This window comes from Conger conger, chromosome 17 (genome assembly GCF_963514075.1).
Source record: "Conger conger chromosome 17, fConCon1.1, whole genome shotgun sequence".
Classification (NCBI taxonomy): Eukaryota; Metazoa; Chordata; class Actinopteri; order Anguilliformes; family Congridae; genus Conger; species Conger conger.
The window spans coordinates 35770922-35797010 of NC_083776.1; the positions used below are offsets into that span (position 1 = coordinate 35770922).

Genomic DNA, 26089 nt, shown 5'->3' on the forward strand with positions numbered 1-26089 from the left:
CTGATAGCAGCTGTAGAATTAATTCTGAATTGGACAGAAGGATTTCATCAGCTCAAGTTAAATCAAATGCCTCCAAACTCATTGGACAGTGCTTCATCCAAACTCCAATAACAGACTTCAAAGGCAATCAACAGCCTAGAATCAAGGCTAGATACTTTCCAATACATTTAATAAGGAATCGATTGAATACACTTGACTAATCAAAAACAGCTGAGGCCAACTGTCCAATTACAATTGGTCCCCTAAAAATGGGGGGGGACTATGTATTTTTTTTAAAAGGATATAATTCCTACACGGACCACCCAGTATGGATGGTAATACCCTCAAATTAAAGGTGACAGTCTGCACTTTTATCTCATTCACGCTTTCATTTAAAAAAAAGAAAAAAGATCCACCCCCCCTCCCCAACATGCTCTTTACAGCTTTGACAGTCAAATTCTCCTTCATTTTAGGGCTCTTTTCCTCCACCATGAGGGAGCTCTCTAAACTGACCCACGATGGGCCCAAATGGATCGTCCTGGATGGGGACATTGATCCCATGTGGATCGAGTCACTGAACACAGTCATGGATGACAATAAGGTGAAGCTCCCTAGTTACACACACACACACACACACCCTGACATACAGATACATATACAGTACATACATACACACCCATATACATATAGCCAGGGCTGCACAATAACTAATATTAGTAGTACAGTTATGTAGCTGACGCTTCCATTAAAAGCGACCCATAGTGAACCTTAAATCTTCCAACCTATAATGAGGTAGATTTAATACTTCAGAATGTCCTTGGGGTATCTATGGGTCTACATGTTGCTTATCTAAGGATAAAGCCAATACAATATAAAATGCTTAATTCCCACAACACCTGATCATTTAAGCATCATCTTGATTGGCAGTTCGAACCGTTTTAATTTTATTCGGCTGTAGAAAGACAGCCCCAAATAAATTGATTTATTATAAATTGCTAAAATGATAAAAAGCACCAAACCAGTGATAATACAGAAGTGTCACTCCACTCCGGTATACTTCCCTGCAAACTGTCAGGAACCAGAAGACTGAACCCAAGAGCAAGACCACAGAAGTGAACTTTAAAGTCTTAATTACCTTTGGAACAGATCAGACAGGCAGGGGTCGATTTCCAGCAAACAGTTGTGACAAGAGTTTTATGTACAGTACTGAGGACCCAAAAGCAGACAAACAGATAATCCAAAAGCGTAGTTTATTCAGACCAAGTTCAGAGCCAGGAGATCAAAAGAATAGTCAAAAACACAAGCAAAGGTCAAAATCCTGGGAGGCAGAAAAACAAACGGTACAAAAGGGCTGAGGTAAAAACCAGTCGAAAAAAAACAAAGCAAATAATCAAAAACCAAAGAAACAGATGGGCAACCAAAACAATAAGTCAAGGCAAACTCAGAAAACAAATCAAAGGGACATCACTGTGTAACTCCTACCAACATTACTAAATATATCCATGTGTAACTCCTACCAACATTACTGAGTATATCCACGTGCCGTATTGAATCTTAAACAGCCATACATGAATCTCGGCACTGAAAATGATCAACGTTCTGACAATGCGGAGACTGAGGTTTAAATACATGAGGGAAGGTGACAATCTAGGTGGGGCTTGGGAGAAAGGTGGGCTAAACAAATAAACAGTTAGGAAACATAATAGGGTAATTGAGACGGGTACGTGGGGGGTTTGGACCCATAATGCACAACTCAGAAACAATGGTGTAGTTAAGTCCCGTCAGTCCCGTCAGGGCTTTATTCTGGGAAATCCAGAGAGCATAATCAACAAACAAGCAATGTTCGTACACGTAATTATCCAGCCAGAAAACCAAAGCGCAGTACCGAGGGAGAAGGCAGTCTCGTAGTCGGTACACCATGCGGGAAGTCCGGTAGCCAGGAAAGCTGTCAGCAGGGCAGACATACAGGCGGTAAACAATTTCACACAGACATGACATGAAACTGAGCTTATATGCAGGTGTAGACAGGTGTACACAATTAGTTTGAGAGCAGCAAGAGAATGGAAATCAGGTGTGGAGGATTCACAAGTTAACAAGGTAATTAGTAATCGTTAGTAATAAACCTATCCTGCCCTAGCATTAGTAAGGTAACATGAACACATGATTAGAATGTTAGTATTACCCAATCCTGATCTAGCATTAGTAGGTTAGTAAATAGACAAGGGAGAGAGAAAAAGCAGGAATGCAAGGTTTGCAGAAAGACACGAAAAAGTGTATGCTAAATCAATGAACAGTACAACATAACATGGAACATAAATTGTGACATAACCAGTTTGCAAAACAATGACAATAACTATATAACATGACATGGCAAGACTAACAATTAATCGTAACAACTAAACCTGAAACATAACATGACATGAAACATAAAAACGTGGTGAGACTAGACTAACATAATACGTGACATGACAATAACATAACCAAGACAATAACTAAACATAAAACATGACATGACAAACATGAAACGTGACAGTAATGATACAATAACAGGGGGAGACGAAAACGCGGACTGGATGCACGTGAACACACATGTAAAACATACGGCTCCGGATTAAGGAGTAGACATTTACATAGGCAGGGGTGTCAAACTGAATCCCCAGGGGGCCGCAGTGTCTGCAGGTTTTTGTGGTTTCCTTTCAATCAGCTGCAAATTAAGGCAAATTAAGGCCTTGGGAAAAAGGCGTGTGGATACTTTAACCAATCAATGACTTGAATGAACCCAGAACACCCCAAAAACCAGCAGACACTACGGCCCTCCAGGACTGGAGTTTGACACCTGTAAGATAGAGTGAAGACGTAGTGATAGTAAGAGACAGGTGCGAACACTTCGCTGAAATTAAGCAAGTAATCAGGGATAGCATAGGAAGGCGGAGTTATAGAACAGCGTGAAAAGCTAGGAGATGCGCTAGTGAGTTACTAAATTAGTAGTAGTTAGTTAAATGTTATAAAGCACTATTCTTACTATTGAGAGAAGTTGGAAGTAAGGAATGCGAGGCTGAAAGAAATGTTGAAAACCCGGAAACCGCCCGAATAGTGAAGCACACAGACAGTGACTCGGCTCAGAAACATTCAGACTCAGACAGGGGATCACGAATGCAATAACTGAAATGGGCAACACTAACCAGATATGAATGAATATGAACAAGAAATAAACAACAACAACACTAAAACAAACAGAACAAACTCAGAAACATTACACAGATCAGGCAGCTCGAAAGCGAGAGTCCAGGCAAAGGTTTGGTACACAATCAAACAAGCATAGCAGGGATAGTCCAATACGTGGTCGATGTCACAAGCAACGGGTCGATAACACACGGACAGTGCAAACAAAAGCAGAATCCAAAAATCTAAAACCGAATAGCCAAACAGAGTTCAAACACAACGGATCAAATCAGAACAAAAGGGTAAATCCAGAGACGGTGGTCCAAGACAAAACCGGCCACAACGGACTTCGATCAGGAAATTGACAATATAAATTGACAGCACAGAACGTGACAACATAACCAGTATATTAGTATATTATGGATATGCATTTATAATTTGTACTGGTTACTGCCTATAGTTAAGGAGAGAAGCGCACCTTGCGATGACTCAGGTAGATGCCCCGCATACTGTGCTTCCAGCCTGTTTGATGCATAAGAAGCATGTTTCTGGGGTAGATTGCGTCATATCTGTGCCTGAAACTAGTCACAGAGGGCTTAGTAAATCTGACCAATAATCCTTTTTGAGTATTTTCAGAATACAACGTGCTGTATATGCAGCAGATGCAGTGGTTTCTGGCATCTCTCTCGCTGCGTGTTACATGGCTGTCGCGTGCCTTCGCAGGTCCTGACGCTGGCCAGTAACGAGCGGATATCGCTGACGCCGTCCATGCGGCTGCTGTTCGAGATCAGCCACCTGCGAGCCGCCACCCCGGCCACGGTGTCCCGCGCCGGCATCCTCCACGTCAGCCCCCAGGACCTGGGCTGGGGCTCGTGAGTGCACCTGCCCCGAAACACCCAGCTCTGCCTCCACTGCAATGAGAGCACCAATGCCCTACACCCCCGCTGGGACTTCCAGCTGAAACCAGCCTAAACTGGTCAAGCTAGTTTAAGCTATAATTTCCACACTTTTAGCTGGTCAACCAGCTGACCAGCCTATATACTTAACTAGTCCACCAGGTGACCACCAGCTTACTCTACCAGGTTAACCAGCTAGAAGTGTCCAAAACACAATTTAAACCAGTATCCCAGCTGGTCTTGGAATTTTCAGCAGGGTTATGGTAATCATTATGCTGTTCATTGAGTTTGATCAGTAGAGTTTTTCTGTCTTTTTCAGGTATGTAACAAGCTGGATTGATACTCGACAGGCTCAAACAGAAAGAGCTAATCTGACAATATTGTTCGATAAGTATGTTCCGTACTGCTTGGAGCAAGTGAGGTGTAACCTCAAAACAATCACTCCGATTCCGGAGAACAGTATGGTGCAGGTAAGCAGGCTTTTAGCTCCCTGAATTTCTCTGAAGTCTTTCTGCTGTTTCACTTGAGTGAAGTGTTTATACTGATTAAACGCTTGTTGTAAATGCAGGGTTGTGTGTGTTGGTATTAAAAGTGCCTGTTTTCCTCCTGCTTGCTGGATCAGACGCTGTGTTCCCTCCTGGACTGCCTGCTGACCCCGGAGAGCACGCCCCCTGACTCCCCCCGGGAGCTCTATGAGCTCTACTTTGTTTTTGCCTGTGTCTGGGCCTTCGGGGGGGCCCTCTTCCAGGACCATGTGAGTGCTCAGGCTTGCCCCCCCCCCCCACTGTTGAGTCTAGTTTGATCTGGTTTTGCCTGGTTAGATCTGATTTTACCTGGTTTGATCCGGTTTTACCTGGTTAGATCTGATTTTACCTGGTTTGATCTGGTTTTACCTGGTTCGATCTGGTTTTACCTGGTTTGATCTGGTTTTGCCTAGTTTGATGTGGTTTTACCTGGTTTGATCTGGTTTTGCCTAGTTTGATGTGGTTTGACCTGTCTCCATTTCTCTCAGCTTATTGACCACCGCTCTGAGTTCAGCCGCTGGTGGACCAAGGAAATGAGGTCTGTGAAGTTTCCATCCCAGGGCACGGTCTTTGACTACTTCATCGACCCCGACACCAACAAGTTTGCTCCATGGAGTGACAGAATTCCTTCCTTTGAGCTAGAACCTGACATCCCCCTGCAGGTGAGCTCTAACCCCCCTCTGTGTTGTAATCTCACTCTGTGCTGTAATCTCACTCTGTGCTCTAATCCCCCTCTGTGCTCTAATCCCCCTCTGTGCTCTAATCTTACTCTGTGCTGTAATCTCACATTGTGCTGTATTGCTGATGGCATACCTGTGTTTGTTGTTTCAGACGGTGCTGGTGCATTCTGCAGAGTCTGTCTGCCTGTCGTACTTAGTGGATCTGCTCTTGCAGAGAGGGAAGCCGGTGATGTTGGTGGGTAATGCCGGCGTGGGGAAAACCATCCTGGTGTCCGACAAAGTGGCCCAGCTGAGGGAGGACTACATTCTGGCCAAAATCCCCTTCAACTACTACACCACCTCCGCTATGTTACAGCGTGAGTCACTCAAGCCTGTGCGAGCAGACACTCTTATCCAGAGCAACGTACAGTTGATTAGACTAAGCAGGAGACAATCCTCCCCTAGAGCAATGCAGGGTTAAAGGCCTTGCTCAAGGGCCCAACGGCTGTGCGGTTCTTATCGTGGCTACACCGAGATTAGAACCACCGACCTTGCGTGTCCCAGTCATTTACCTTAACCACTACGCTACAGGCCGCCCTATTTTTATATATCTATATCTATAAATATATAATATATATCTATATATATGAATTTTATATATCTTAACATCACAAGCGTTAGTGTTTAGAACCACAGACGTTTGTGTTGCTTCAGCGGTAGGATAACTGGCTTCCTTCTTCTGCTCATACATAGGTGTTCTTGAGAAACCTTTGGAGAAGAAAGCTGGGCGAAACTTTGGTCCTCCTGGCTCCAAGAAGCTCATCTACTTTATTGATGATTTGAACATGCCAGAGGTAGATGTCTATGGTACAGTCCAGCCCCATACTCTAATAAGGCAGCACCTAGACTACAGCCACTGGTGAGTGGATCTGAAATCATTAAACTGCATATCTATGTTATGTTGTGCTAGTTGAGTTTGGTACTGGATATATTCAGTAATGTTTGTAGGAGTTACACATGTGGATATACTCAGTGATATTGGTAGGAGTTACACATGTGGATATATTCAGTAATGTTGGTAGGAGTTACACATGTGGATATATTCAGTAATGTTGGTAAGAGTTACTCATGTGGATAGATTCAGTAATGTTGGTAGGAGTTACACATGTGGATATACCCAGTAATGTTGAGTTACTCAGCTATGTCCATGTGGAAATACTGTTAAGGATGAACTCTGTTCAGGTATGACAGACAGAAGCTGCTTCTGAAGGAGATTCATAACTGCCAGTACATCACCTGCATGAATCCTGCTGCCGGGAGCTTCTCTGTCAATCCCAGACTTCAGGTCAGTAGTACTGGGCCAGGTTACTGTAGCTCAGTAGGTAAGAGCAGTCAGCTGGCAGCCGGAGAGTTGCCGGTTGCGTCATAGCGTCCGGTTGACAGTTGTGTCGAAGTGTCCTTGACCTGAAGACCTAACCCCCAATTACTCCCGACATGCTGGTTGGTGTGCTAGTGTGTGAATGGGTGAATGAGAGGCATTAATTGTAAAGTGCTATATACTGTAAATGCAGTCCATTTACCAATTTACTATTTACAGCCCTTCCCTCGCCTTAAAGTAGAATACTCCCTTGTACATCAGTTATCCTTTGTTAAAAAAATTAATTAATTCAATACAATACCATGAAAAGTTATTTGCCCTCTTTGTTACATCCTCGATTATTGCATATTTCATACTAAATGGTTTCTGATTTTTTGGCCAAAGGTAGACTGGGGAACCTGAGTAAAATCACTATTTCATTTATTTAATGAAAAAGGTTATCAAACACCCAAATGACCCCTGTCAAAAAGTAACTGGCACCAACCAAAATTTTCTTATAATTTGATTTCAGTTGTTCACATCGCTGTGGTGGACTTTATCCCACTCATAGAACTGCCATTTTTGAGACCATTTGGTAGGTTTTTCAGCATGAACAGCATATTCCAGGTACTGCCATAGCATCTATATTGGGCTCAAGTCAGGACTTTGGCTGAGCCACTACAAAACGTGAATTTTGTTTCTTTTCAACCATCCATATGTGGACCTGTCTTTGTGTTTTAGACCATTGTCTTGCTGCATTTTTACATTTCACTGACAGATGACCAGACATTCTCCTTAAGCATTTTCTAGTACAGGGCATAATTCATGGTTCCTTCAATAATGGCAAGTTGTCCTGGGCCCAAGGTAGCAAAGTATCCCCACACAATGACAACACCAGGTTTAACTTTTGGCATGATATTCTTTTTATGAAATGCTGCATTTACTTTACACCAGGCATGTTTATTCACCTGATGAATAAAAAATTAAAATTAAATATTCCAAGTGTTCTCTATTTGGAGATAATTTTATTTTTTTTATATTATTTGACCTTTATTTATACAGGCAAGTCCCTTGAGAGCAAGCTCTCATTTTCAAGGGTGCCCTGTTTACAAAAAACATATATAAAAGATACAGGTTGCAACAGACAAGATAAGAGCAGACAAAAAACAAGCTATAAAAAACAGATAATAATTGGTAAGACACTAAAAATCAGGTAAAACACGAGCAGTTCTCAGTCATGGTAAACATGAGGAGCACTCTAAAAGAGTCTAGAAAAACAAATTGATCCAATTTTAGAGTGTCCTGGAGCCTATTCCACTTGTCTGGAGCATAGTGAGAAAAAGCAGTCTTTCCATATTCCGTCCTCATGCGCGGAATGAGCAATCTGATGTGTGACTGCGAGCGTGTTCGGCAACTCATAGAGTTGTGAATGAGAATAATGGCTCTCACTGTTGCAGTGGTCAAGTCAAAGTCCTTCCTTGAACCCAATGTAGATTTATCAGGAGATGAAATAAGCAGATAATTTCCTGCCCAAGTGAAGCATGCCCCCCCCCCCCCCCAGAGGCACTTCTCTGTGTTTGCCGTCCACTTCCCCGGCGTGGAGGCTCTGACCACCATCTACAGCAGCATCCTGGGGGCACACTTCCAGCTGGGGGGCTTCAGCTACGGGGTCTCCCGGTCTGTGGGGTCTGTTGTCCAGGCTGCCATATGCTTGCACCAGAAGATGACTCAGAACTTCCTGCCAACGGCCATCCGCTTCCATTACATCTTCAACCTCAGGGACCTGTCCAACATCTTCCAGGTGCTGAGACCCCTGTACTATTTATATACATAAAATATGACGTATACCGTCCTTATCAGCAGTGTGTCTGTCCATTTTGCCATTGGGACTTCCCAGAGTCGCTCTCTCCTGAGTGAAATGGCATTGGTGTATCTTCAGCCCTTGAGACACAGAGTCTCCTGGGCATGTGTTCCTGTTTCCCCTTGGTTTTAAATTGTCACTAAATCTGTACTAAGCTCTGTACTACTGGTTTGCCTCTTTGTGTACAATGATGCAAATTACTGATAACAATTTGCTCATAGCTGCAATTTGACCTCTGGAAATGACTACAGACAGTATGACGGTGACCTTTGTGCGTTATTGCCTTCACAGGGGATCCTGTTTGCTCTCCCGGAATGTGTGCGGTACCCCATCGATCTGGTGCATTTATGGCTGCATGAATCCTCCCGGGTGTACTCTGACAAGCTGATGGAGGAAAAGGATGTGGAGCTGTTCAATAAGATCCTCCTGGACACAGGAAAGCGGTACTTTGAGGTGAGAATGATCCACTGAAGATGATCTGCTGGGATGTTCCTGGCGGCTGAGGGCAGTTTTCCTTTCGCTGTAATTTACCGCTGCTTTGTGCATTATAATGCTTTCGTTTTTTTTCCATATACAGGTATATTGTTTAGTTTTTCTGAAGTACAGCAGAACCACAAAATTATCAGACTAGTCAGCCAGATCACATCAATGCAAAGCTCAGTGTTATCACTGAGGCATCACAACATGTTACACTATTAATTTACAAAAAACATTTTGACATTTACTAGCATCAAAGAATCGTCATTTTAACATAAATGGTGTAATGATAATAGGATCATCAAAGTTATTTTTACAGCTAAAGTTTGAAGTCTTTCAGTCATAATGTTAAAGCTGAAGTCTTTCAGTCATAATGTTAAAACTAAAGTCTTTTAGTGATAATGTTAAAGCAAAAGTCTTTCAGTGATAATGTTCTCACAACTACAACATTCTGTCGAAATACTACTATTATTCAGGGTCACACTCAGCAAATCAGCATTAGGCAGCCAAATTACTGCATCTTTGCTCTCAAAAATCATGTAATATGAGGAAAATGTACCTGTTAATATTGAAGGTGACAAAGAATCTTCTGGACAAAGCTATTTAAGGTCAATTTGATAGTGATAAATTAATTTCTGAATCTCATGCATGATTCTGTCTGCTCATGCATGATTTCTGCAATATATTGTCAGTAGATTGAAGCTGAATGGATTTAAGGGGGTTGGACCTCTAGTAGTAAGCATGCTGTGGCTGTACTTGCTAATTAACTGTGATTACTTTTCATACCGCGTGTTCAGTTGCTGACAGTGCATGTCTGTCCGTTGCAGGGCATAGACGAGTCCATCTTTATCCACCAGCCGCTCATTTACTGCCACTTTGCCCTTGGGATGGGGGAGGCCCGCTACGTCCAGGTCTCTGACTGGGAGAAGCTGCACAAGACCCTGACTGACGCCCTGGAGCACTACAACGAGCTGCACGCAGTCATGAACCTGGTGCTTTTCCAAGAAGCCATGCAGCACATGTGGGTCCCTCTCTGCCCGGACCCTGCTGCTTTGCCTATCAGTAATACATGAATCAATAACGGTGGCTTTGCCTATCAGTACTACATGAATCAATAACGGTGGCTTTGCCTATCAGTAATACATGAATCAATAACGGTGGCTTTGCCTATCAGTACTACATGAATCAATAACGGAGGCTTTGCCTATCAGTAATACATAAATCAATAACGGTGGCCAAAAGCACACCCTGAGTTTCAACATTTGGAATAGGAGTTCTGTGGCTCTATGACTTAGATAGCCATCGACTAGCTATGAACCAAATATCTTCGTCAGCATTTTCTATTATTCTTACAGACCATAATGCAATTACTACAGAAAACATAAAAATGCACTTTAAATGTCAATAATATAACCCTGTCTGCTATTCTTTCACTCACTCCCAAGTTTACTACTAACACAGCCAAACTTCTGCTTTACCACTGGAAGTGCTTGTATGCTAGGCCATCTTGTCTAATAGTCAAATAGTCTATTTTCTGAGGTACTGGAAGGCATGTGTAATGACTCAACAATCCACTTGGGCTGCCTGCTCTGTCCTTACTGTGAACATCACTGGGCACAATTGTTCCCGCATTACAACCTCGTCTTCATACTGAAATTCAGTCTTAATAGAGAACAACTTTAATTGGGCCTGTACCATGGTCTCAAAGGGGAACTCAAACCTAAGGGTTAGTCCTATGCAGACACTAGTGCAATTTGTGGCAGATTCTACCGTCAGGTCCCTTCAGAAAGCCTGATCACACCGTCTGGTTGCCCACCTTGGTGTGATGTTGCGAAATAGCAGCCACATGCGCCTTATTGTAGAGGTAGACCTGTTAGCATGCAGCAGGGACTGCAGAACTGAAATATTATGGGCATTGAACAGAGCTCTGGCCTCCCCCACGTGGCTCACACCATGTTGTGACAGATTCCACCTGCTCGCACACAATGAATGGGTGCCCAATAGTGGTTCTGGGCCCTCAGAGGTCAAACACAAATTCGCAGGTGATCTGGGTCCGAATGCTCTATGCGGTCTTTCCAGTTGTGCTAGGAGATCCTCAAGGTGCCACAGCTCCCCATCGAGGAGTCTGAGCAGCACAGGAAACCAAGGTCGCCCTGGCCTGTTGGGAGCCACCAGCAGCAGTCTGCGGTTGCTTGTCGTACCCTGTCTAGGGTTTTGAAGAAGCAAGGAGTTGGAGGAAATGCTTACAGAAGGGCCACGCATGGGCTAGAGCATCCTGACTGAGTGGGCTGGATGTCTCCCCAAAGGAGAACCAGAGGGGCAATGCGTCATCCTCTCTGAGGAGTCTCCATTCCCCCGGGGAAGGAGTCTGGTGGGACAGAAGTCTGATTGAGCACACCCCCAATCATCCCCAAGGAAATGCACTGGCTCAGTATATGCACCCAACCAAGGAGTAGGAGAGGTGTTGTTATGGTGTTACTGCTGATGCCGCAGTCAGACTGATCTCTTCACCCTGTGCCTCTGAAAATGAGGGATCAGGTGGAGTATGGCCTCGACACATTCATACGCTGAGAATCCAGTGTCCTCAGGAAACACAATTTGTTGACATGGTGTGAGGGAACTTGTAATTCATTACCTGGCCCTGTGACGTGTGATTGCTGCATCCTGCAGTGCTCATTCCCTGGTTGGGGACACGATTGTTAATGATCTGGCTTGTAATGGTGCCAGGGCTGCTGCCAAGCCCCTGGAGAAACTATGAGGGGCCAAGAGAGATCACAGAAACATTTAGTGATGAATAACAGTGAGAACATGAAAACATTCATCCTTTTGGTCTGTGGATATGAACCAGTCCCTCTGCATAACACTGTGTAAAATTACCAATTTTCCACATCAATACAGAATGTATCTGCTCCGTTCCGCTTGCTGAACAATCGGCAGGTACACTGACCTTTAGGTGGTGATGGCTACAGGACTGCAGCTGGTTCACAGCAGAAATACCCCAGTATGTAATCAGTGTTTAGCTCCGCAGTGGGCTTATAGTGGACCTGCTGACCTCATTTGGAGTTCTCTTGTTTCAATAAGCAGCTTTTTAGCAACAATGTCTACGGAAGTTGCAACTGGTTTACAGTGGACATGCTGACCCCAGTTTTTACAGTGTTATCCTGCATATTTTAAAGAAAAGATGTTGTTAATTTTACAGTGTTTCCCTGCGTATTTTAAAGAAAAGATGTTGTTAATTTTACAGTGCTTCCCTGCATATTTTAAAGAAAGGATGTTAATTTTATGTTAAGTTTCCCTGCGTATTTTAAATGAATAGATGCCGGATCAGTCGCATCCTGGAGGCTCCGCATGGGAATGCTCTCCTGATCGGAGTGGGAGGGAGCGGGAAGCAGAGTTTGTGTCGCCTTGCTGCCTTCATCAGCGTTTTGGAGGTCTTCCAGATCACCCTTCGCAAAGGATATGGCATCCATGACCTGCGGGTACAATGCGACAGAACCACCACTGGGCCTCTCCGTATGGATCTCTTCGGGATTCCTGCTTCACATAGCTCCAGTGCTTATTGTCATCTTCACAGTGAGGGTAGTAGTAAAAGTAGTAGGTGGTGATTCCTGGTAGGTAGCATTAGCCCTGCTAGGAAGTGTTAGCCCTGCTAGGTGGTGTTAAGCCATGCTAGCAGCATTAGCCCTGGCAGGGAGTGTTAGCTGTGGTAGGTAGCATTAGCCCTTGGCGGTGTTAGGGGTGTTCTTCCCCTTCTCTCCCTCTGCGTGAAATCAGCCCCTCTCTGCTGCCATCCTCTCTCTGAATAAGATGACAGACACCTTTTCTCTCTGTAGTTCTTTGGGAAATAAGACTTGAAACGTAATTTTAAGATAAATATTATTGATTCATTTTTTTGCATACATTTATTTGTTTCAGATTACTAAGCCTTTGGTAAATAATAATTACAGAACAGATGTGTGAGTTGATTCAAAGGGGAATGACCCAGTGTGAAAAGATGACTGTCACTCAAGTGCACTGGGGTCCCATCTCGTCCTTGCCCTCTCCTCACCAGAGTGACATCGCCGCCCTTTACCTGAAGGTGGGGGTGAAGAACATCGGGACCGTGTTCCTGCACACAGACACCCAGATTCCCGACGAGCGCTTCCTGGTTCTCATTAACGACATGCTGGCTTCAGGTACCTTCAGATGGGATGGATCACAGGATTGGGGGCACACTACCTTATACACATAGGGTGGCCTGTAGCGTAGTGGTTAAGCTAAGGTAAGGTTAAGGTAATTGACTGGGACACGCAAGGTCGGTGGTTCTAATCCTGGTGTAGCCACAATAAGATCCGCGCAGCCGTTGGGCCCTTGAGCAAGGCCCTTAAACCTGCATTGCTCCAGGGGAGGATTGTCTCCTGCTTAGTCTAATTAACTGTACGTCGCTCTGGATAAGAGCGTCTGCCAAATGCCAAGAATGTAATGTAATGTAACATAGGGCCTCATCATGGGGCAGCTTTCGGGTATGGGCTGACCAAAAATCTCCAAAATTGGGCCAATAAATCCTACCTTCGTCTTATCTTACTCCAATTTAAGAATGTAATTTATATATAAAATTTTTGTAGATAATTTAAAATTTACACTTGATCACTAAAGGAATTCTGTACCATAATTTGCTCTCTGAACTATCTGCTGGTCCCACTGCATGTCACATCGGCCGTCATGTGCATGACTCACGAGCTGGCTGGATATCTGCGTCATTTCAGGGGTTGCAGGAATAGCTGCTTCTTTAGGTATATCGGACAGTGGCTCAGGGACCCAAGAAGGCATTAGCTATTTCCGTTCTCGACATGAATGAACTGCCACACTGAGGAGATTGATTTAACGACAGAGGTCTATGGGTGCAATACCCCGTGATACAATAAGCTTAATTTCCTCCTCCCTAGACCAACTTGAAAGGGGTTGTCTGTACTATAACAGTCTGTACTATAACAGTGTGCTCTGTAAGAGAAACCACAGAGATCAACTTTTTTTAACTATTTATTTGCCAGGCAGGTTACTTAAAGCCAATTACATTACAATCCAAATTGAACATAAATAGAAGTATTACCAAATATATGAGAACATTTTAAACCAAATTACAGAATCTTAATATTCATACCTGGCAACAAAAGGTACACGCACTATATAAGTGGACTCTGGCTACAGACACCTTGGCAACAAAATCTACATCCACTACGTGCATGGCTCAGAACATTATTTAGTTGTTTATGAGCCCAAACCAGGCCTTTCCATCTAAAAATGGTCAAAATCCAAATTTAGTCATTTCAGATTTAGAAACATACAGTGCCCTCCAAATGTATTGGAACAGCAAGGCCAATTCCTTTGTTTTTGCAATACACTGAATACATTTGGGGTTGAGATAAAAACATATTTTTATTTCCTGGTATTTGTGTATAATGTGTTAAACTACTTAGCACCTTTGGTATCAGACCACCCAATTTTTAGGTGAGCAAAAGTATTGGAACAGAGGGTATTTAAGTAAATGAAAGTAAATAACACTTAATATTTAGTAGCATATCCCTTCCCTGCAATAACTGCATTAAGCCTGCGACCCATTGACATCACCAAACTGTTGCATTCTTCTTTTGTGATGCTTTTCCAGGCTTATACTGCAGCCTCTTTCAGTTGTTTGTTTTCGTTGGATTTTTCCCTTCAATCTCCTCTTCAGGAGGTGAAATGCATGCTCAATTGGTTTAAGGTCTGGTGATTTACTTGGCCATTCTAGTGTGTTTTGGGTCATTCTCTTGCTGCATGATGAAGTTCCTCCCAATTAGTTTGGATATATTTCTCTGTAAGTTGGCAGACAGAATGTTTTTGTAGACTTCTGAATTCATCCTGATGCTACCATCATGAGTTACATCATCAATAAAGATTAGTGAGCCCATTCCAGAAGCAGCCATGAGACTTCCTCCACCGTGCTTCACAGATGAGCTTGTATGTTTTGGATCATGAGCAGATCCCTTCTTTCTCCACACTTTGGCCTTTCCATCACTTTGGTAGAGGTCTCATCAGTCCATAAAACTTTTGTGACTCATCTCTGTACTTCTTTGCAAATTGTAATCCCACCTTCCGATTCTCACTACTGATGAGTGGTTTGCATCTTGTGGTATAGCTTCCATATTGTTGCTCTCTTCTTCGAATGGTTGATTGAGATACCGTCACTGATGTTTTGGGGTTTTTTCTTCACAGCTCTCAATGTTTCTGTCATCAACTGCTGTTGTTTTCCTTGGTCGACCTGTATGCCAGCGGTTTCTTTTTTCAGGACATTCCCATTTGTTTTACAAGCTAGCCCCAATGATTGTGCAATGGCTCTGATTGATTTCCCCTATTTTATAAGCTTCAAAATGGCTTTCTTATCTCCCAAAGACAGTTATCTGGTCCTCATGTTGGTTTTCTAACACAAAAGCAGTCTTCACAGGCAAAACCCAAGCCAACAAAGAATATTACATTACAAGACATTTAGCAGACGCTCTTATCCAGGACAGAGGAGAGGGATGCTGCTCATTGACGAGAGGAGTGCGGTCTCTGTCGAGTGGCCAGGTCTGAAGCTGGACTGGTGGGGGTCCAGCAGGTTATTCTGTGAGAAGAAGGAAGAGAGTTGGTTGGAGACAGTTTGTTCAATGGATTTGGATAAAAAAGGAAGGAGAGATACCAGACGGTAGTTCTGAATGCAGGAGGGGTCCAGAGTGGGTTTCTTTAGGAGTGGGGTGATGTAGGCCCTCTTGAATGATGAGGGAAAACAGCCAGAGGACAGAGAGGAGTTAACAAGGGAGTTGACAATTGGGAGGATGTCAGGCGTGATTGCCTGAAGGAGGTTCGAGGGGATGGGGTTCAGGGCACAAGTAGTAGGGCGGTGGGAGAGCAGGAGGTGAGACACATCAGCATCTGTAAGGGGACAGAAAGAGGAGAAACAGGGGGCAGGCACAGAAAGGGGGGCAGGCACAGAAAGGGAGGCAGGCACAGAGGTGGTGGTGGTCGCGAAGGTGCTGCGGATGTCTGCAACCTTCTCGTCAAAAAATACTGCAAAGTCATCAGCAGTGAGCGAGGACTGAGGTGGTGGGAGAGGTGTGCTGAGGAGAGAGGAGAAGATGGAGAACAGTTGACGAGGGTTAGTGGTGGAATTCAGAATTTTTGTTTGGTAGTAATTTATTTTGGCAGTGGTGATAGCGGAGGAGAATGCCGCCAGGATTGACTGGTAGACATTCAGAACTATTTATTGTTTAACCAATCAATCTAACAGGGCACATCCGGGCAATAAGAAACACCTGTCAGTCACATGTTCCAATACTTTTGCACGCCTAAAAATTGGGTGCTGCAGGGTAAATAGTGCTGTGCTGTTTTGTGGGATGGGTCCGGGACTGACCCTCTGAGCTGTCTCCTGGTTGTGCTGTGGCCTTCAGGGGACATCCCGGATCTGTTCAGCGAAGAGGAGCTGGACCTGATCACCACCTCCATCCGCATGGAGCTGCGTGGCCTGGGCCAGCTGGACACGCGGGAGAACTGCTGGCACTTCTTCATCGAGCGCATCCGCCGCCAGCTCAAGGTCAGCGTGGGGCCTGCCTCCTCCAGCCTGCAGCTCGCACGCCAGCGCGGCTTGTGCGGAAATTTGAACTCTGAACTCTGAACTCTGTAGAAGGAATTATAAAAAGTTTCACTTGTAGAATATGCAACTTATTCACTCACTTGTTTTGTCGGTTGCAACTTGCTTTCCACAATGTAGTGCAGCCAGTTTGTGTTTCTGTTATTTAACCAAACTATATCTTTTAATTATTTTTTTCCCGACCCAGAACCTTTTCAGAATGATGCGAAACCCATTAGATGCTTCCACACACACACACGCTTCTCTTTCTCCGCATGCAAGTCACGCGTGTGTTTACGTTTCCCCTCATGCGTGTTAAATGCACATTCTTCCATTTCTCGTGTGTCACACACACGTTTCTCTTTCTCCTGACGGGGGTCACACCTGTTAATGTCTCTCCTGGGTCACACCTGTTAATGTCTCTCCTGGGTCACACCTGTTCATGTCTCTCCTGGGTCACACCTGTTCATGCCTCTCCTGGGTCACACCTGTTAATGTCTCTCCTGGGTCACACCTGTTCATGTCTCTCCTGAGTCACACCTGTTCATGTCTCTCCTGGGTCACACCTGTTCATGCCTCTCCTGGGTCACACCTGTCCATGCCTCTCCTCACGCGGGTCACACGCATGTTCTCCCGTGTCTTGTGCTCGTTCAGGTGGTCCTGTGCTTCTCCCCTGTGGGCTTCACTCTGCGTACGCGTGCCAGGAAGTTCCCTGCGCTGGTGAACTGCACAGCCATCGACTGGTTCCACGCCTGGCCCCAGCAGGCCCTGCAGTCTGTCAGCAGCACCTTCATTCACAGCCTGGAGGGAGTGGAGGTGAGGAGAGCCGTGCCCCGCTGCTTACATTACAGCTTTTCAGCTCCCGCTTTTATCCAGAGCCACTTACAGTTGATTAGACTAGGGCCCGCCAGCTGCAAGGGATCTTACACCAGGGCTTGAACCAGCAACCTTCCGGGTCCCAGTCATGTACCTTAACTACTAGGCTACACCCTGCCCCAGGCAATGCCTGAGCAACTAGGCTACAGGATACAGACCAGCGGGTAAAGATGCAAATCAACTGTGCGTAACAAATACCACATTGTGTGGTGTATGATATTGCATTTAATAGTCCTGCATATAACCCAAAGAATCTCATAGAGGTGAATATACACAGGAGACCCCATCAAACATTCTGATCAGACTGGAATAGGAATTTTGATGAAAAAGCAGTCATCAAAAGTTTAGTGAGCACTGTTGCATTTGTTATGAGTGCAGTACACAGTGAAGCCCAGTCGGGTCTGGGGGTCACTGTGTGTGATGCTGGGGACAGGAACAGTGTTTTGGGGGTAGCCTGATATTCTAAAACTGAAGTCACACACAGAAACACAGATAGAATGAACACTGAAGATGCGTTATTTCCCAAGAACACATTTGTTTATGGATCCTGTAGTATAGTGCTATTCCGTGGTAGAATAGATTGTTATCTGTACCATTTACATTTTACATTTTAGTCATTTGGTAGACGCTTTTAATCCAAAGTGAATTACAAGTGCATAGGTTCTTCCACAAGTTAAAGCATCATAACTAGTAAAATACACATGAAGTACTTTTCTAAACCTGTACCTTATTAAATGCAGTACATTTATGTGAGAATTTACTTGGCGGAAGTATTTGTGATTCTCCATATAAGGTATTTTACATTTTAACATTTATAAAGAAAGACAAATATTCTTACAGTAATTAACCAATGTCTTGGGCACTAAAATGAAGTACGATGTTAAGTCTGTGTTCTCATTCTCTAACTTACATAGCCTGAAGTGAGGGGTTCTATCAGCGAGTTCATATCCTACGCACACACCAGTGTGAACGAGGTGAGCACCAGGTACCAGCAGAACGAGAAGCACTTCAACTACACCACTCCGAAGAGCTTCCTGGAGTTCATGAAGCTGTACGGAAACCTGCTGGGCGTTAAGAGGAGGGAGCTGACTCAGAAGATGGAGCGCCTGGAGAACGGGCTCCAGAAGCTGCAGAGCACAGCCTATCAGGTGAGAGCGTCCTGCAGAGCACAGCCTATCAGGTGAGAGCTTCCTGCAGAGCACAGCCTATCAGGTGAGAGTGCCCTGCAGGGCACAGCCTATCAGGTGAGAGCGTCCTGCAGAGCACAGCCTATCAGGTGAGAGCATCCTGCAGAGCACAGCCAATCAGGTGAGAGCATCATGCAGAGAACAGCCAATCAGGTGAGAGCATCCTGCAGAGCACAACCAATCAGGTGAGAGCATCCTGCAGAGCACAACCAATCAGGTGAGAGCATCCTGCAGAGCACAGCCAATCAGGTGAGATCAAACGGGCAATTCTTCGACTGCCAGATGACCGCTCTTACCTACTGAGCTAATGTTGCATCAAGCACACAAACGTCCTTGTTGTACAATGTAATGTATGGGAGGCACTGTCTGCCAAGCGATTGATAATCTATTATCAATTATGGCTCCTTTAGGTGGAGGATCTGAAGGCAAAATTGGCCGTACAGGAAGTGGAATTGCACCAGAGGAACACAGACACAGAGGCGATCATCTCAAAGATTGGCCAGCAGACAGAGAAGCTGAATCAGGAGAAGGCCGTAGCAGATTCTGAAGAGCAGAAAGTGAGTAAGGCTGTGTATCATCATTGATTTCCCGATTCAGCTCCAATTCACACGGTCCTGATTTGATTTGGTTTCCGATTCGACTCAATTTCAATTCACAAGAACCCGATTCAATTTCCAATTCAATGCTGATTCGGCTTGGGGTATTTCAATTATAATACCAATTGTACTTAGATATGAAAGAGATTATCTGAGAAATAATGCTGGAAAGTGTACAGGGAACTTACTAAAATTACTAAAATATTATTTGACCCAATTTAACAAAGGCTACTCTATGTGAATTTCTACTTACAAGAAAGTACAAACGTGTAGAGTAGAGCAGGATGGCCTGTAGCGTAGTGGTTAAAGTAAATGACTGGGACACGCAAGGTTGGTGGTTCTAATCCCGGTGTAGCCACAATAAGATCCGCACAGCTGTCGGGCCCTTGAGCAAGGCCCTTAACCCTGCATTGCTCCAGGGGAGGATTGTCTCATGCTTAGTCTAATCCACTGTATGTTGCTCTGGATAAGAGCGTCTGCCAAATGCCAATAATGTAATGTAGAGTAGAAGTACAAATGTGTTTGCTTTTAAATGTAGGTCTACTTTAGTATGAATCATTTATTAACTCACAGTACTTTTGATACTTAAGTATCAAGTACAGGAAGTACGGGATTTTTGTACTTAGTCCATCACTGTTATTACCATTACAGTGCAGGATGCAATGATGCAAAAATAGGTCAGTTGTTCCCGATAGATTGTTGCATCCACGTACCAGAGTTTATTTTGAGAGTAACTTTTTTAATATGCAGGGCCTTACGTGAATATAAGACAAATAAAGAACAACACATTATTTCATAGTGTGGACATTTGTGGTTGGCATGTCCAGCTCTCCTTACGCGAACCAAAGGCTGGCCACGTGAGACTAACTGACTTTCTCTCATAGTTCTGTGGTTTCCTTTGGTCAGCAGAAACTATGAACTACATTTTCACACATCCAAGGAAAACTGAATTTGTTAAAGAAATCGATCTCAGGATTTTATAAATCAATATTAGGTCATTCAAATGAAGATTGGTTTGATTTTTTTAGGCAAGCAGCCCCATACTGAGGGTTTTGGGTTTATTTGATCCAAAGGGGACACTGGCCCCTCCTGGACAATCAACGTTACTGTAAAATGCACCTTCCAGTATTAACCCTGCCCAGCTCTGCTTAGCTTTCGTACTAACTAAGTCCAGGCCTGCTTAGCTTCAGTACTAACTAAGTCCAGGCCTGCTTAGATTCAGTACTAACCAAGCAAATCTCTGCTTAACTTCAGGTCTAACCAGGCCCAGCCCTGCTTAACTTCAGGTCTAACCAGGCCTGGCTCTGCTTAACTTCAGTACTAACCAGGCACAGCACTGCTTAACTTCAGGTCTAACCAGGCCTGGCTCTGCCTCTGTACCAAGTAAAACCAAGCCTTGCTTTGCTGTAGTCACTGGGCCGATTAACAATACAGTCTGGCTATTCAGTGAGAGAGTGCCATGTCTCAGTGAGTGTGGTGTATATGTGTATACATGTGTATATATACCTCAGAGCTGTCTCTGGGCCGCAGGTAGCAGCCATTCAGGCCGAAGTCACAAAGCAACAGAAGGAGTCCGAGGATGACCTAGCCAAAGCCGAGCCTGCCCTGCAGGCAGCTAACGCCGCACTCAACACCTTGAACAGGGTGTGTGTGAGTGTGTGTGTGTGTGTGTGTGTGTGTGAGTGAGTGTGTGTGTGTGAGTGAGTGAGTGTGAGTGTGTGAGTGTGTGAGTGAGTGAGTGTGAGTGTGTGTGTGTGTGTGTGTGTGAGTGTGTGTGTGTGTGTGTGTGTGTGTGAGTGAGTGAGTGTGTGTGTGTGAGTGAGTGAGTGTGAGTGTGAGTGTGTGAGTGTGTGAGTGAGTGAGTGTGAGTGTGTGTGTGTGTGTGTGTGTGTGTGTGTGTGTGAGTGTGTGTGTGTGTGTGTGTGAGCGTGTGTGTGTGTGTGTGTGTGTGAGTGTGTGTGTGTGTGTGAGTGTGTGTGTGTGTGTGTGAGTGTCTGTGTGACCATGTCCGTGTCTTACAGTACTGACTGATTTACAGTACTGACCATGTCTGTGTCTTACAGTACTGACTGATTTACAGTACTGACCGTGTTTGTGTCTTACAGTACTGACTGATTTACAGTATTGACTGTGTCTGTATCTTACAGTACTGACCGTGTCTGTGTCTTATATTACGGACTGTGTCTATATTTTTCAGTGCTGTCTGTACCTGTGTCTTTCAGTAAAACTATGACCATTATGTCTGATTATACTGATTGTGTCTGTCTTACACTACTGACCATACCTGTGTCTTACAGTAATGACTGTGTCTGTGTCTTGCAGTACTGACTGTGTCTGTGTCTTGCAGTACTGACTGTGTCTGTGTCTTAATGCAGCTGAACCTGACGGAGCTGAGGACCTTTCCCAACCCTCCTGTGATTGTGTCCAATGTGGCCGCTGCTGTGCTGGTCCTCCTGGCCCCACAGGGCCGCATTCCCAAAGACCGCAGCTGGAAGGCAGCCAAGGTGGTCATGAGCAAGGTAAGAAATAACCCAACAATAACCCAACAGCCTGCTCCTGAGCATAGAGGAGATAATCTCTATGATCTAAGATCTCTATGTACTTTTGTATGTGGCAGAACATTATACTTATATTGCACCATATTGTGAAAGACATTTTAGAAATACATTGTATTGCAATAAAAATTTAGCTGCTTTTTACATGTTCATATTTGGCTAGAATGAATTGGTCCTGGGCCCTGCATTCTGTAATCTGATGGCCCTTCTGGGCAGAGGGGTGATTGCGTGTCCATGGTAACAGTGTCCCTGTCTTTTAGGTGGATGACTTCCTGCAGGCCCTGGTGAACTTTGACAAAGAGCACATTCCAGAAGCTACAGTGAGGGTGGTCCGGGACGAGTATCTGAGCGATCCTGAATTCAACCCCGAGTTTGTGCGCCAGAAGTCCTCGGCTGCCGCAGGGTTGTGTGCCTGGGTGATCAACATCATCCGCTTCCACGAGGTGCAGCCCTAACCCCTAACCCCTTACCCATTACTATAACCCCTAACCCCTAACCCATTACTATAACCCCTAACCCCTAACCCATTACTATAACCCCTAACCCATTACTATAACCCCTAACCCATTACCCCTAACCCCTAACCCCTTACCCATTACTATAACCCCTTACCCCTAACCCCTAACCCATTACTATAACCCCTAACCCCTAACCCATTACTATAACCCCTAACCCATTACCCCTAACCCCTAACCCATTACTATAACCCCTAACCCCTAACCCATTACTATAACCCCTAACCCATTACCCCTAACCCCTAACCCCTTACCCATTACTATAACCCCTTACCCCTAACCCCTAACCCATTACTATAACCCCTAACCCCTAACCCATTACTATAACCCCTAACCCCTTACCCCTAACCCATTACTATAACCCCTAACCCCTTACCCCTAATCCATTACCCATTACTATAACCCCTAACCCCTAACCCATTACTATAACCCCTAACCCATTACCCCTAACCCCTAACCCATTACCCCTAACCCCTAACCCATTACTATAACCCCTAACCCCTAACCCCTAACCCATTACTATAACCCCTAACCCCTAACCCCTTACCCATTACTATAACCCCTAACCCCTTACCCCTAACCCATTACTGTACCCCCTAACCCCTTACCCCTAATCCATTACCCATTACTATAACACCTAACCCCTAACCCCTTACCCATTACTATAACCCCTAACCCCTTACCCCTAATCATTACTCATTACTATAACCCCTAACCCCTTACCCATTACTATAACCCCTTACCCCTAACCCATTACTATAACCCCTAACCCCTAACCCATTACCCATTACTATAACCCCTAACCCCTAACCCCTAACCCCTTACCCATTACTTTAACCCCTTACCCCTAACCCATTACTATAACCCCTAACCCCTAACCCATTACCCATTACTATAACCCCTAACCCCTAACTCCTTACCCATTACTATAACCCCTAACCCCTAACCCCTTACCCATTACTATAACCCCTAACCCCTAACCCCTAACCCCTTACCCATTATCCTAACCCCTAACCCCTTACCTAACCCTTACCCATTATCCAAACCCCTAAACGCTTGCCCATTACGCTAACCTAACCCTTAAAATGTCATGAGTGTAGACCAGGGGTTTCCAATTAATGTTCTGCCTGGTGCACTTTGCAGGATTCAAATGACTTGGAAAATCAACTCAACTTGTGGTCAACTCAAAATCTATCACATATGGCAAGGGAATTCTAACATGCAGCAATAGTGCAGTGATAACCAACCCAAAGTCTGAATTATGAGCAGCGAGTTCATCAGGTCTCGTGATCTCTCTATGTGTGGTCATTTTTCATCATGTTAATAAGAGATTAATAGTGATGCTCATTAATTATGTCAGGACTGACACATCTTACCCAGTGGGGCAAAATTAATTTCCATTGCTTTGCATAATTGTTCATGTTTGTCAGAATGTGTTTTTTTTTCTGTTATGCTTGCCCTCCTGTCCTGCTGGGACCTTTCACAGATGTTTGTGAGTATGGTGTTCATTTCCTATTCGGGTGCTTTCGTCATCATTCAAGAGTTCAAACATCTTTAGAGTGATGGCCGACGGCCTATTGCAGACGTGTTTGATAAAGATGTGTCAAAGTAGTTTAGTGCCCATACATTTTGACAAGAAACACTAATAGTTTGAAGAGAAAGAATTGTGGCACCATCAGGACTGAAAAGGCAGTAGCACTAATTACACTACCACTTTCTGTGAAGAGCATCAGTGATATTTGGTCTTGAATATGTATTATAACCTGTCCAGGGTGTATTCCTGCCTTTCGCCCAATGTATGCTGGGATAGGCTCCAGCCCCCTGCGACCCTGATCAGGATAAGCAGGTTCAGATAATGGATGGATGGATGGATGGATATGTATTATATATGAATGAAGGAAGTGTAATAATAGTGTGTTAAACATGTAGGTTTGTTTACAGGAGCAGGCTCACTTCTTTTCTACACATCAACTAATTAGACTGCTAATTATTGAATATTTGCTTTGTGCATAACATTTTTCTTATTTCACTGAAGAAAATGTGTGAGTAATGATTTGGGGCATCATTGTGGTTTCATGATGTTGCCTCTGCTGGGTGCTAATAAGTTGTTATGGCAGCGCTGAGTGCTGATTGGCTGGGGGGGGGTGGTGCTGGCTGCTGATTGGCTGTGGTGGAGCAGCTAATGGATGGACTGGCGCTGTGTTCCAGGTGTTCTGTGAGGTGGAGCTGAAGAGGCTGTGTCTGGCCCAGGCCAACGCCGACCTGATCGAGGCTGCAGACAAGCTGGAGGTCATCCGGAGAAAGCTGGCTGTGAGTGTGAGGGGGGAAGGGATTCCCACACACCCCACACACACCTCACACACCACACCCCCACACACCCCGCACACCCCACACCCCCCACACTCCCCCCACACACCCCACACCCCCCACACACCCCGCACACCCCACACCCCCCACACACCCCGCACACCCCACACACCCCACACACACACACCCCACACACCCCGCACACCCCACACCCCCCACACACCCCACACACCCCACACACACCTCACACACCTCACACACACACACCCCACACCCCCCACACACCCCGTACACCCCGCACACCCCACACACCCCACACACACACACCACACACACCCCACACACCCCACACCACACACCCCACACACACCCCGCACACCTCACACACCCCATACACCCCACACACACACCTCACACACCACACCCCCCCACACACACACCTCACACACCACACCCAGATATCCCACACCCCACACACCCCATACACACCTCACACACCTCACACACACACCCCACACCCCCCACACACCCCGTACACCCCGCACACCCCACACACCCCACACACACACACCACACACACCCCACACACCCCACACCACACACCCCACACACACCCCACACCCCCCACACACCCCGCACACCTCACACACCCCATACACCCCCCACACACACACCTCACACACCACACCCAGATATCCCACACCCCACACACCCCATACACACACACCCCACACACACACCTCACCCACCACACCCCCCCCACACACCCCACACACCCCACACACACACCTCACACACCCCACCCCCCCACACACCCCACACACCCCACACACACACACACCGCACACACCCCACCCCCCCACACAACCGACACACCCCGCATATCCCACACACCCCCCACACACCCCACACACACACACCTCACACACCACAGACACACCACACACACCTCACACACCACACACACACCCACACACCCCGCATATCCCACACACCCCACACACACACACCCCACACACCCCACACCCACACACACCACACACCCCACATCCACACACCCCACACATCCCACACACACCCCCACACACCCCACACACCTCACACACCACAGACACACCACACACACCTCACACACCACACACACACCCACACACCCCGCATATCCCACACACCCCACACACACACACCCCACACACCCCACACCCACACACCACACACCCCACACCCACACACCCCACACCCCACACACATCGAGGCTGCAGACAAGCTGGAGGTCATCCGGAGAAAGCTGGCTGTGAGTGTGAGGGGGGAAGGGATTCCCACACACCCCACACACACCTCACACACCACACCCCCACACACCCCGCACACCCCACACACCCCCCACACCCCCCACACTCCCCCCACACACCCCACACCCCCCACACACCCCGCACACCCCACACCCCCCACACACCCCGCACACCCCACACACACACACCTCACACACCCCACACACACACCTCACACCCCCCACA

General features: G+C 45.6%; 1 protein-coding gene across 1 annotated transcript in view; it reads left to right on the forward strand.

The window, feature by feature from the left end:
* The window catches only part of dnah9l (dynein, axonemal, heavy polypeptide 9 like), a 106515-nt gene that overhangs the window by 39585 nt on the left and 40841 nt on the right, over positions 1-26089 (forward strand). The window contains exons 40-60 of the mRNA XM_061225761.1: positions 453-580; positions 3865-4013; positions 4357-4507; positions 4660-4791; positions 5050-5223; positions 5393-5597; positions 5974-6139; positions 6463-6565; positions 8139-8378; positions 8730-8891; positions 9743-9936; positions 12232-12394; positions 12967-13090; positions 16358-16500; positions 17191-17352; positions 18327-18560; positions 19010-19156; positions 20726-20839; positions 21571-21714; positions 22011-22193; positions 24474-24575. Coding sequence (XP_061081745.1) covers positions 453-580; positions 3865-4013; positions 4357-4507; positions 4660-4791; positions 5050-5223; positions 5393-5597; positions 5974-6139; positions 6463-6565; positions 8139-8378; positions 8730-8891; positions 9743-9936; positions 12232-12394; positions 12967-13090; positions 16358-16500; positions 17191-17352; positions 18327-18560; positions 19010-19156; positions 20726-20839; positions 21571-21714; positions 22011-22193; positions 24474-24575 — 3320 coding nt within the window. The remainder of the gene's footprint in view (positions 1-452; positions 581-3864; positions 4014-4356; positions 4508-4659; positions 4792-5049; positions 5224-5392; positions 5598-5973; positions 6140-6462; positions 6566-8138; positions 8379-8729; positions 8892-9742; positions 9937-12231; positions 12395-12966; positions 13091-16357; positions 16501-17190; positions 17353-18326; positions 18561-19009; positions 19157-20725; positions 20840-21570; positions 21715-22010; positions 22194-24473; positions 24576-26089) is intronic.